A 14,156-nucleotide genomic window follows, 5' to 3' on the forward strand; every position below is an offset into this window, starting at 1 on the left:
CCATCTTCTGAAAGTACTCCTAAATAAACAGTAATGGAAATAGAAGTCAGGTTCTGGCAAGTCAGAAGAATGGGTTGTTCAGGTACAAAAGGAAGAAGGTTAACTGTAGGGCTTTTAGATCAAAGCAGAGATTACAGGAAATGGGGAACTGAAAAAGGTAAATTGAAAGAGAAGCCTATTGAGAATAATCCAATGAGAATCTATGTCAGAGTAATGCATGCTGGAGCCCAATACCTTGGGGACATCAAGTTTAATGCAGGAAATTTCAATGGGCCAAGAACAGTAATGGGCCCAGTGTGGCTCAGTGGTTGAGCATCGACCTATGAACCAGAGGGTCACAGTTTGGTCAGGACATATGCTGGGGTTGTGAGTTCTGATCCCAGTGGGGAGTGGAAACATGCAGGAGGCAGCTTATCAATGATTCTTATCATTGATGTTTGTATCTATCTCTCCCTCTCCCTTCGTCTCTAAAATTAATTTTTAAAAATGTATTTTTAAAAAGAATAGTAATTTTTTTTATACACAAGATTAGATTATGGGTTTAATTGTGTCCCCTAATCCTCAGAACCTGAAAAGTGTGACCTTATTTGGAAACGGGATTGTTGTAGATGTAATTAGTTAAGATGGGCTCCTAAACAAACATGACTGATATTCTTACAAGAGGATGGCCAACTGAGACACACAGAGAGAACACCATATGATGACAAAGGCAGAGTGGAGTGACGCATCTACAAGCCAAGGAACACCAAAGTCTGCCAGCAAATCACTAGAAGCTAGAAAGAAGCAAGAAAAGATTATGTACCTACTGGTTACACAGGAAGCATGGCCCTATTGACACCTTGATTTCAATTTCCAGCCTCCAGATATGTGAGATAATAAACACTGGTATTCTAAAGTTTGTGGTATTTTGTCATGCAGTTCTAGGAAATTAATAGGATGGAAGCAATTTGGACCTGAAATTTGGGGGTACATGCTGAGCTCAGTCATAAAAGAACCTAGCTTCTCTGAGAATCAAAAGAAAACTATTTTAACTGGCAATTAACAGAAAATCAAGAAAGAAATACAAATATGGCTGACACCAGAAGTGTGTGGGAAAGGTCACTTCATGAGGTAGTCTCGCTGATGGTACAAACTGAGACCTGCAGTGGACCATCACCAAACACACACCCATGCATCTGTGCCCACCTACACATGTGTGTTAATCATACCTAGATAGTAACCCCTCGATATTCTTGCTGTTCTAAAGACGTTATGCACTCTGATTACACTGCATTAGAGTGTAGTGGCACAGAAAAGAAAAGGGGAGCACCCTAAGAGTGAGCTGTCTGAAGGAGAAAGGCCTCTAGTCCTCAAAGTGATACCTAGTTAGGGAAGCCACCCAGAGAAATGTCCTTTCTTCAGGATTACCTATGGGGTCCCATGTTATCCCACTAGGCTCTCAGAGAGTTTGTCCCCCAGAGGGAGACAAATGGACAAACAAAAAGTGAAAGGCTATTACATTTGCTAAGTGTTTCTTGTCTGCCATGCATCCCTCCATGTCGTCACCAAATAAAATCAATTCCTGGAGTGTGACCAATCTATCACCCTTTTCCCCTCCTCAATATAGACAAGACATCTCTCTTCCTGCTTCTGGCCAAATCGAGAGCAATGCTAGAGAGCTTCCCTGAACAAATCCACATGGCAGGAAAAGTGAGAGGAGTCCCAGGATTCTTGAAATAGGGAGATAAGTGGGGAAGATGATGGACAGAACAGCCAATGAGGACAGACTGGCATTGGAAGAAATTGAGGTGAAGAATGAAGCTCAAGTCATAAGGCCACCAATGAGAGTGACTATCTGCAACTGAACAATGGGCCTAAAGCAACAATATCTCTTTCCTCAACTGACCAAAACCTTTTCCCAAGGACCTGCAGGCATCATCCTTGGCACAGGGGCACATCAATGGCAAAAGAGAGACAAAGGTTCCTAATTTCATGATGCTCACATTATAATGTTTCCAGAGAAGATATTATTAATAGTACATCTGATAATAAGAATCCAGAGCTTGAGCATAGCCTCTTACAAGCCAAAGAAGTACAAATGTCCATCAGGCCACATACCCCAATTTCTATTTCGAAGAAGCTTCCCCTACAGAAATGGTGACCTTCCTATACTTTGCACCTCTAATGTGAACTGCCTTTAATCTAATCCATCCATGAACAACTTCAAATAATTGACAACAGCAGTTATTCGATCCATATTCCAAATCAATATCTGAAATAAATCCATTTTCTTATTCTTGCCCACCTTCTATAAAGTTGCTGCTACAGGACAGGTGAAAAGCCTTAAACTTTATCCTGCAATTTAATCTTTATCATACATACACTCCAATACACACATGCACTTGCTCCAAAGTTACCTGTTTAATAGTAAGAGAAGCATCTTTCTACTCCCATTCAACAAAACCAATGAAAAAACATGATCTCACTACAACTTTTAGTCATTCTGATCTCGTGAACCAACAGATATTGAATGGTTCAAAGATGAAATCTCAGACAAATGAACTCTGAATTAGCTAGTTTTGCCGTAATCCCTTCCCACCCTACCAAACAGGGTGAGTCAGGAGGTCTGGAGACCTTTGGCTTTTTCAATAACCCCAAGAACAATCCTTATGCCTGTGCTTGGAAGGGCTTGTCTATATAGTCATCAGGAGGAAACATTTGCCCGCTTTCTATCACACTTACTTGTTTTCCATATTCCTGCCAAGAACCAAAGTCATCAGTCCAGTACCAAAGCCACTCGGTGGTGAAAATGAAGTGTGGAGGTTTGGTGACAGAAGAGGCTGTGGAGAGGCGCCGAACCCGGGCACTGCCGAACCTCATAGACTCAAAGTTCAGATAATCAGAGTGAAAGATACTGACCAAGTCAGCACATAAGATCCTGCAAAAGAATACAAGAGATATACTTAAAATTCCACCAATCAGATGATCATATGCCCCTCAACTTCCACCTACAGTCTTCCAAAAACTTGGCTGGTAGATGTGAACATACCAGTAAATGTAACAAGCACATTTTAAAAAAAGCATTTCCAAGTGGGGAGGGAGGACTGTTTTTTAAGATCAGTTTTGACATGCAAAAATAATAAAATCAAACTCATTAGCATGACATTCTTTTCACAACACAAAAAATCCTGCTCTAAAATTTTTTTAATGCACTGATGAGTTGATAAGAAAGGGAAATCCTTAGAAGCCAAAATAACAATAGTTAACATATAATGAGTGTTTATTGTGTGAGTGTGGCCCTGCTGACACCTTAATTTCTAACTTCTAGCCTCCAAAGCTGTGATAGAATAAATTTCTGTTGTTTTACGTCACCACGTGGTAAACTACTAAGGCAGTCCTAGAAAACTATTATACCTGTAGTTAGACATATAGCTAACTTCTAAATTGAAGCAATGGAAACCAGAAAACAATGAAATAATCTTTGAGGAGTTCAAAGAAAATACCCAATAAAACAACCTTTCACCTTAACCAGTTTGGCTCAGTGGATAGAGCGTCAGCCTGTGGACTGAAAAGTCCCAGGCTTGATTCCGGTCAAGGGCATGTACCTTGGTTGTGGGCACATCCTCAGTAGGAAGTGTGCAGGAGACAGCTGATCAATGTTTCTCTCTCATTGATGTTTCTAACTCTCTATCCCTCTCCCTTCTTCTCTGTAAAAAATCAATAAAATATATATTTTTTTAAATAAAACTATCTTTCAAAAATGAGGATGAAATAAAGATACTTTCAGACAAACAACACATTTGCCACTATACTGTTACTAAGGCAACTTCTAAGAGATGAACTTGAAAAGGAAAGTAATCCAAGAGGAAATATATGGCAAAGGAATGTTGAGTACAAAACAAAATGATAAATGTATAAGTTGAGGCAAATATTGACTATATAAAATGATACTAATTTCCAATTTCTGGGAAATAAAAAAAAGAATAGAAGCAAGATGTATATAGCACATGTTACATGCCTAGCACTTTCCTGAGTGTTTTACATATATTAACTCTTTTAATTCTCAAAATAACCCTTTGATGTAGAAACTATTATTTTATCTACTTGACATAGGAGAACTGAGACATAGGAAGGTTAAGTAATTTGCCCAAATTCATATAAGTAGTAAATACGTTTGAATGGAACTACCTCAATTCAAATGTTCAAGTTTCTTTTATAATTTGAGAGAATGATTAAAAGTATAAATTAGCTTGAATTGTTAAAATTTGCCATAAATTAATGAAGCTGTTTAGGTTTTTAGAGTAACCAATAAAAGAATAGATATTCAGTATATACTGATAGATAAGGAAAAAAAAATTTAAATGAGGAGAAAAAAATCTTAAGAAGACCAAAAAGAGAGGAAAGAAATATAGAAAAAGCAGATCAAATAGCAAAAAATCAAAATAGACAGTAAAAATGAATTCAAATGTACAGGTAATCACAATAAATGTAAATAAACTAACTTTTAATTAAAAAACAAAGATTATCAAACTGAAAAAAAGTTCTAAGATGTTTATAGGAAATATATCTAAAATATAAGGACAAAAAGCTTGAAAGTAAAAGAATATTTAATAGTAACTAAAAGCAGCTGGCATCATTATATTAATATCAAACAAGACAAATTTAAAGCAAAAATCATTACTAGAGAAGGTGGGGGGCAGATTAACCAGGGAACATATATGTTTAGCCCATGGACACAGACAATAGTTAGTGAAGGCCTAGAAGGGGCAGATACAGGATTGAGGAGGTCATGGGGGGAAAAAAGAGTAACATCTGTAACACTTTCAACAATAAAGATAAAATTTTAAAAAATCATTACTAGACCTAAAAACCATCCACTTCACATTAACAAACTGAAATTACTATGAAGATATAAATGCTAAGCATAGTATTATATATATGCTTTAAAGCACTTTTTTAATACATGAAAGAAAAATTAATGGAATTACAAGGGGAAATTGATGGATTTATAGTGTTAACATACTGAGGGTAACTGATTAAAACAGCAAAAAAAAAAATCAATAAGGATAGAAGATTTTAACCACATAATTAATATACTTCATCTAATCTGCATCAGAAACACTTCTTGCATACATAGGACTTTTACTAAAACTGACCCTGTACTACACTCATAAAGCAAGTCACAATAAAATTCAAAGAGTTTGTTAAATGTTTTATACTTTCTGACCACATTGCAAATTATTTAAAATTAAATAAACACATTTTGAAAATATACTTAAGAAATAAACCATAGGTCACCAAATATATGAGATCAAGAAAGGATAAAAGTTGGTTCTTTTTAAAAAGAAAAATATTAGCAAAACTAATAAATCTCTGTTAGATCAATCAAGAAAAAAAGGAGGGGGGACATATTAGAAATGTAAAAGGGCCCTAGCTCAGTGTGGTTCAGTTGGTGATGGGTTCGATTCTTGGTCAGGGCACATACTCAGATTGTGGGTCCTCAGTAAGGGTACATGCATGAGGCAACCAATCCATGTGCCTCACATTAATCTCTCTCTTTTTTTCTTTCTCTCTCTCTGTCCCTTCCTGCTGTCTCTGAAAAGCAATGGAAAAAATATCCTGAGGTGAGGTTTAACAAAACAAAATTTAAAAAAGAAATGTAAAAGGAATAAAATTAAAGATGCCACAGACACAAGCAGAGAGAAAACATAACTAAAACATTTTTTAACTGGGATGTAAAGTATAACATGATGTCTACAGTTAACAATGCTATATGGCATATTTGATAACTGCTAAGAGAATAGATCCTAACAGTTCTTATCACAAGGAAATAAAAAATTTTTATAACCATATGAGATGATGGATACTAACTTCATCTCTTCATCGATATTTCTAACTCTCTTTCCCTCTCCCTTCCTCTCTGAAAAAAATCAATAAAATGTATTTTTAAAAATGGTTAAATTTATTGTTGTAATCATTTTGCAATATATACATATGTTGAGTCATTGTGGTGTACACCTTAAACTTATATAGTGTTGTATATCATTTATATCTCAAAGAAACTGGGGGGGGAATGTATTTTTAAAATTTTTTAAGTGAGGGAACCAACAAATCCCTAAAGAAAAAAGTCTAACAAAAGATATACAAGACCTTAATGGAGAAAATTATACAATTAAAAAGTATTAAAGGTTTAAATAAATGAGATGCTATTATACATATGAAAGAACCCCAGCATAATAAAGATGTCACTTCTCCCAAACTGATAGCAGTCAATGCAATTTCAATTTTAAAGTAACAACAGAGTTTTATTTGTGAAAACTGAGAAGTAGATTTTCAAATTTCTAAGCAAAAGACCAAGATGAACCAAGACATTATTAAAAAAATCAAGGTTGGAATTTGCCTCACTAGATGTAACTAAAAAGCATTATGAAATAAAACAATGTAGTATTGATTCAAACAGACCAATGAACAGAAAATGCCAGAAACAGACTTGGGTGTGTATTTGCTAAGTTGGCATCTAACACAGGCAGCATTGAAAACGGGTGGAAAAGAAATGGCCTACTTTTAAAAAGTAATATTTGGCAGCTAAATGTGAAAATGAGCTATAAAATGTGTTAATGTTCTGCCAAATTTGGCTCAGTTTTGGTTGATTTAAAAATAAATTTACTTCTGGAAATGGCTAATGGTGATGGTTGTACACAATGTGAATGTACTTAATGCCACTGACCTGTACACTTAAAAATGGTTAAGATGGCCAAGACCAGTTTGGCTCAATGGATAGAGCGTCAGCTTGGGGACTGAAGGGTCCCGGGTTCGATTCCGGTCAAGGGCATGTACCTTGGTTGCGGGCATATCCCCAGTAGGGGGTGTGCAAGAGGCAGCTGATCGATGATTCTCTCTCATCGACGTTTCTAACTCTCTCTCTCTCTCCCTTCCTCTCTGTACAAAATCAATAAAAAATATATTTTTTAAAAAATGGTTAAGATGGCCCTAACCGGTTTGGCTCAATGGATAAAGCGTCAGCCTGTGGACTGAAAGGTCCCAGGTTCGGTTCCTGTCAAAAGTATGTACCTTGGTTGCAGGCACATCCCCAGTGGGAAGTGTGCAGGAGGCAGCTGATCGATGTTTCTCTCTCATCGATATTTCTAACTCTCTTTCCCTCTCCCTTCCTCTCTGAAAAAAATCAATAAAATGTATTTTTAAAAATGGTTAAGATGGTACATTTTATGACATGTATATTTTACCACAATTTTTAAATACATTTATAACAAACAAGTGGCCTTTGGCAAAATTGGTAAATCATCTGCATAAGAATGAAACAACTCATATTTCACACATGCAAGAAGAAATTAAATACAGTCCTTAATACTTTTTGAAGAAAATTTCTTTATGGTCTTGGGTTAAGAATTTCTTATAACATAAAAAGTATAAAAGAATTTTTAAAAAGATGAAAAATACTTCTCTTCATTAAAAGGTACCATAACATGACAGGAGCACATTTAGTGACTAAAATTTTTTAAATTCCTAAAACTAAAATAATGAAAACACAACACAACTTCCCCCTAAATTCTGCCAACATAGACAAACTACTAGGACAGACATTTTATAGCACAGGAAGTACAAATGGCCAACAAATATATGGGGATACACTTTACCTCATAGGATATGCAAATGAATATACCGGTTACACCCCCAGACTAGGAAAAGTTCAGATGCAGACGGTAACAAACGTTAAGGTGACATGTCACTAGAGACTTCTAATGGGAGTGGAAAGTGGCATAATCTCTTCGAAAAACAATTTGGCATCACCTGGCAGAGTTGAGGATGAACACCCACCCCCCTCACAGCAGTTTCATCCCTGAACATTTGCCCTGAGGAAGCCTTTGTACATGTGCACAAGACATCTTGGAAGAGTCTCCAGAACAGAGTGCTGAGAGAAAGATTCCACCCACAACAGTCCAGTGTATGGTTTCACTTAGCTGTAGGTCAAGAACAGGCAACACTAATCTATGGTGATAGACATCAGAACAGCAGTGGCCCATGGGGGTGGGCACTGACTGAAAGGGGACAAGAGGAAACGCTGGGGTGATGAAAATGATCTATACCTGAATCAGTGTTGGCTACACAAGTGAATGCAATTGTCAAACTCACTGAACTACACACTCAGTATCAGTGCACTTCACTGTGTGTAAATTTTGCCTCAGAATAAAAGAGAGGGTGAGAGAGAGAGATGGGATAGTTTGTGAAGCATTTAATCCTCCAAAGGGGAATAATTTGTTTCACATACTTTGCAGTAGTAATTTGTTCATAATTGCACTCTAAGCACAAATTTATCTTATTCACTCAAAAAGTCGACACAAATTCTCTTGACAACATATTTTAGCAAGTTCAATCCAAGACATGATAAGTATTTGAAAATAAAGCTACTCAGGATTTCCATTTACTCTGAATTGACTAACTGAAAATACTGAGACACATTTAGAAAAATAAGAAAGTTAAAGGCTGGATAAACAGCAATTCAGCTGTATGACTTCATAGGCAAAGGCTAAAATTTCACAAATGACTGCCTCTTACTTTTCTGAAACTAATCAGTGAAGATATATGTAAGTGATCAGTCCCAACAGCAAATAATTCAGAACTCACTTGTTACCACCACTTCCTTCCCCCACAGCTTTTCCCTGAACAAAAAGAGCCACCACTTCCTTCCCCCACAGCTTTGCCTTGAAGAAAAAGAGCAGTGTGAGAGAACAGACACCAAACCTCCAGTATGAACAGTATCTTCCAATTCTGCTTACTAAGTGTGTGAGTATGTGTAAGAAAGTGTGTTGAGTGTGTGAAAGCCATCAAAACTATACCCTGCTGGCCCAGCTGGTGTGGTTCAGTGTCGACCTATGAACCAGGATATCATGATTCCATTCCCGGTCAGGGCCGAAGTCCAGGCTGCAGGCTTGATTCCCAGTGTGGGGCATGCAGGAGGCAGTCAATTGATGATTCTCTCTCATCATTGATGTTTCTACCTCTCTCTCCCTTTCTGAAATCAATAAAAATATATTTGGATGGAAAAAAACAAAAAAACTAAACACTTTGTGTGTCTAAACTTCCCACAACACATACAAAAGCCCAGGCACAAAACAGAAACAAATGATGTATTTCCTACCTGTTTTTATTGGGATTGCTATATGCCTCTTCAATAAGCTCCATTTTGTCCAAATCCTTCCACTTGCCTCCATCCAAGAATTGCCATCGATATGGCAAGTGGAAATGAACTCTATTGCATTTATCTAAAATAAAAATATATAGAAGACGTTTGGTATTAGACAGCATTATCTAGTCCCATGGTTATCAATGTGTGTGGTGCTGCATGCTAACCTAAGAATACTTTGGAAAATCATGGAGGATTATTTTTTTAGTATAGTCATATATCCCCAATATAAGCATTTAGATATTTAAATACTATGTATTTTATCATATACATTTTCCTTTTTATGTCTCTCTTTTTTAACAGGACATTACACTAATTTTCCAAATGACATAAGTTGGCAGGTTACATTATATTAAGAATTTCACCTCATGATAGTAAAGAAGCTGATTATGAAGTCATACCAGCAGGTAAAAGTCTGACTATGTGTTACTGGCAGGTGGACAGGTATTGCTCATGCCAAAAATAGAGCCAGCTTTATCTCTACCATCCCAGCCCCAGACATGTTTGATTGCAAGTGGGTCAGAAACATGATTCTAAAACACAGTGATCTTTCTGGCTGCTAACATGCTCACCTCTCTCCACACAAATACCCCCTCACACACACATACACACACACACACCCCTAAAGGTATTTATACACGGTTCTTCCCCTGCAGATATACACATAATAAATGGCCTAGGTCTATGGGTTTCAGCCAACTCTTTCCCCTATGCTTTCCCTACACTCCCCAGGGCCCCTCTCGCTAAACACTTCTCACATCCCTTGTCTTGGCTCATACCAAACCCTTACCCAGAATGCAGCCCACAACCTCTACCTTTCAATATCCTCTATGAGGTTCTGGAACATCCATACAGAAGAATGTTGTGAGAGGAAAGAGAGACAGGAAAGAAAAGCAACAGAAAGTTCTGTGCACTCTGCTATGGACCTGTCTCCAAGATATATGCTATAACATAGCAAGACAGTACAATTCTGAGAAAGAAGAATAAAGCTAAAGGCATCATAATTTCTGATTTCTAACTTAATTACAAAAGTGAAGTAATCAAAACAGTACGGTACTGGTAAGCCAGTCAGAGAAGGACAAGTATCACACAATCTCACTCTAGCTGGTTTGGCTCAATGGACAGAGCGTCGGACTGCAGATTAAGGGGATCCAGGGTTCAGTTCCAATCAAGGGGACATTCCTGGTTTGTGGGCTTGACCCCCCGTAGGGGGTGTTTAAGAGGCAGCCAATCAATGATTCTCTCTCATTATTGATATTTCCATCTCTCTCTCTCTCCCTCTCTGAAATCAATTAAAAAAAAAATTCAAAAAAATAGACCCAGAAGTCATAGAAGCATGAACAGACTGTTGAACCTCAGAGGGAAGGCAGGGGAGGTTGGGTGGGAAGAGATCAACCAATGAACTTGTATGCATACATGCATAACCCATGGACACAGAAAATGGGGTAATGAGAGTCTAGGGGGAGGTGGGTGAAAGAGGTTAATGGAGGGAAAAGGAGAACCAATATAATACTTTCAACAATAAAGTTGTTTTTTTTTTAAAAGAATGCCTCTTTTTTTTGGGGGGAGGGAGGGAGGTATTTTGTCTAAATACACATCTATGCACGTATTATTCCTTGCAGGGGGAACTGGGTGGCCAGGACAGAGCTAAAAGGGAATATTTCTGTTGTTTTTGTGCCTTTTAAATTTTGGACCAAATCACATATTATATATTCAAAAAAATTAAAGGTCTAGTGAACTGAAAAAAGATATAACAGTGTGCATAGCATGCCTGTGTAAGAAGAAAACAGATTAAACATATACACCTGTTCATGTATAAAATCTTTGTGAAAGGATATTAAAGGAATTGGTAATAATGACTGTGTAGTGGATAAAAGGTGTGAGGGAGACATTTCTTAAAGACTGTCCTTTTCACATTTTTAATTCATCTTTCAAAATAACAACAATGAAGCTTGGCTAATTTTACTCTTGAAAATAATAAAATTGTAAGCATTCTTTCAGGTAAGTCTCAATACCACTTCTTTCTCAGAGATTCTACAAAAAATGTAGTGGTGTGGGAAGGACAATGAAGGAAAGTAGAAGGCTGCCTGGGCTTGTCAAAGGCTAGGCCTGGGACCAGGCCAAGTGGACAGAAGAGAGCACCTGGCTGAATAGACAGAGAACAAGAGGAAGACCCCAAGCAAGGAAATTTCCTCTGAAATCAGCAAGGCTGAATACAGCAACATTAGGAGTCTCAGGACATCCTGATTTGTCCAGAGTTAGAGCCTCTTAGACTCCTGACTAGGGGTATGTACAAGAGTGATAATGAAGGACTCAGCCTGAATAAATGAGGTCATAACTGTGGGCCAGAGTTATGACAAAATAAGATTTCCTGTTTCCTTTTGAGGGGCATTAAGTGCAATGATCCTCCATAAGTTTTCAGTTACTCCATTTATACACCCAAGCACAGGTGAATCCTGGATGGCCTGAAGAAATGTTCTCCCCTTAAAAAGGCACCCACCACCAACTGTCTTCCAGGCTGATCCTTCATTGAGAAGGACATGAGGGCCAAATGTGGTCAAACAGCAGGTTCAAGCCTTTTGGTTCTTTAAAAAAAAAAAAAAAGTTCTCCCAATGTAGACACAGCTGATCCTTAACAACTGAATATAGAGTTTAAAATCTTGGAGGTCAATTCCTCCCAGTGATACCAACAACAATCAAGACTTAACTACAACAAGGCTATACACATAGTCCACAAAGGGGGCACCAAGAGCGTCCACCTCAGGTAACTGTGGAAGCCAACCCACTGAGCCATATAGGACACCTAGTGCACAAAGCTACCCTACCAACTCAGGGAAGCAGTGAAAATGCGGAGAAAAAGAAACAGATCACAAAAGAAATAGAGGAAAACAAACAACTGGATATAGTTTAAAATCACAATTATAAGGTTTTTCAAAAATTTCCTAGAAAAGGCCGATAAATTTAGCAAGACCCTCAAGGATATGAAAAATGACCAACTAGAAATTAAACATACACTGACTGAAATAAAAAATATTATACAGAAATAGCAAACTAGAGGAACGCAAGAATCAAGTCAAAGATTTGAAATACAAAAAAGCAAAAGACACTCAACCGGAAAAGAAAAAAGAATCCAAAAATGTGAAGATACTGTAAGAAGTCTCTGGGACAACTTCAAGCATACCAACATCAGAATTATGGGGGTGCCAGAAAAAGTGAGAGAGCAAGATACTGAAAACCTATTTGAAGAAATAATGACTGAAAACTCCCAGACCTGGTGAAAGAAATAGACTTACAAGTCCAGAAAGTGCACAGAACCCCAAACAAAAGGAATCCAAAGAGGACCACACCAAGACACATCATAATTAAAATGCTAAGAGCAAAAGACAAAGAGAGAATCTTACAAGCAGCAAGAGAAAAACAGTTAGTTACCTACAAGGGAGCACCCATACGATTATCAGCTGATTTCTCAACAGAAACTATGCAGGCCAGACGAGAATGGCAAGAAATACTCTACGTGATGAATAGCAAGAACCTACAACCAAGATTACTCTACCCAGCGAAGTTATTATATTCAGAATTGAAGGGCAGATAAAGAACTGGACAGATAAGAAAAAGCTAAAGGAGTTCATCACCACCAAACCATTATTATATGAAATGTATTCTTGAGTTGTCTTTAAACCAAGATGGTGGCTTAAGGTAAACACCTAAATGTAGCCTACCACAACAATTTTAAAATTACAACTGGAAAACAGAGTGGACATCGTCCAGAACCACCAGAAAGCTGGCTGAGTGGAACTAGAAAAAAAAGAGAAAAGGACACTGAGCCTCAGGAGCTGTGGAGGAACGGAGATCCGTAAGCGCAGAAAGGGCAGGTGGCTGAATATGCTGCTGGCTTACTCGTGGCGCACGCAGAGAAGGCAGGCAGCTATGTGCGGTTAGCTTTCTCATTGGGGAGAAAAGCAAACCCTCCCAACTGCAATGATATCCAGCGGAGTCGGGGAGAAATTGGACTGTTCATCACTGCCAAACCAGAATTATATGAAATGCTGAAAGGTATTCTTTAAGAAGAGGGAAAAGAAGATAAAGATAAAAATTATTAACAACACATATGTAACTATCAACAAGTGAATCTAAAAAAACAAGGGAATAAAAAATCGGATGAACAGTATTAACTGGTGAATATAATAGAATCAGGGGTATAGAAAGCGAGTGGACTGATGATTCTCAGGTAAAAGGGGAGTGTGGGGTGCGGAAAGAGACTGAACAAAAATCGTACACCTGCCGAAACCTGTTTGGCTCAGTGGATAGAGCCTTGGCCTGCGGATTGAAGGGTCCCAGGTTCGATTCCGGTCAAGGGCATGTACCTTGGTTGTGGGCACTCCCCAGTAGGGGGTGTGCAAGAGGCAGCTGGTCGATGTTTCTCTCTCATCGGCGTTTCTAGCTCTCTATCCCTCTTCCTTCCTCTCTGTAAAAAATCAATAAAATATGTATTTTTTTTTAAAAATCGTACACCTATGGATAAGGACAGTGGGGGGAGGGGCAGAGGATGGGGTAAGAACCTGGTGGAGGGGAGCTATGGAGAGAAAAAAGAGGAACAATTGTAATAATCTGAATAAAGATTAGATTAAAAATATAAACATATACACATATATATACACACACATATATATACACATACATATATATGTACATATATTTAAAGTCTAATCTAATAATAGAAGAATATGCAAACTTGTCTGTTATAGCATCACATCACAACCAGATCAGCAGGTTGCATCCCCGCCCTCTGCTCAGGCAGCTGCAAGGCCTGGGATAGGATAGGATACAATAGCAGGGGAAGGAAACTGCATGCAACAGGGGGTGGAGGGGAAAAAAAAAAGAAGGGGTGGCGACCATGGGGAGGTGTGTAGGGGAGAGCAGAGCAGGTGACCTGGCAAGGGGGTAGGTGCAGTTGGTGCAGAGCAGGGAGCCCTGC

The 14,156-nt window shown here is 38.0% G+C and overlaps 1 protein-coding gene across 2 annotated transcripts in view; it reads right to left on the reverse strand.

Annotated features, from left to right (window-relative positions):
- Nucleotides 1-14,156, reverse strand: part of PARP12 (poly(ADP-ribose) polymerase family member 12) — a 45,270-nt gene that overhangs the window by 17,899 nt on the left and 13,215 nt on the right. For both annotated transcript variants that reach the window (XM_036428625.2, XM_036428636.2), the window contains exons 5-6: nucleotides 9,137-9,260; nucleotides 2,722-2,917 (exon numbers count right to left, since the gene is read on the reverse strand). In XM_036428625.2, the coding sequence (XP_036284518.2) occupies nucleotides 2,722-2,917; nucleotides 9,137-9,260 (320 nt within the window). The remainder of the gene's footprint in view (nucleotides 1-2,721; nucleotides 2,918-9,136; nucleotides 9,261-14,156) is intronic.

Source organism: Pipistrellus kuhlii, unplaced genomic scaffold (assembly GCF_014108245.1).
Source record: "Pipistrellus kuhlii isolate mPipKuh1 unplaced genomic scaffold, mPipKuh1.p scaffold_m20_p_10, whole genome shotgun sequence".
NCBI lineage: Eukaryota > Metazoa > Chordata > Mammalia > Chiroptera > Vespertilionidae > Pipistrellus > Pipistrellus kuhlii.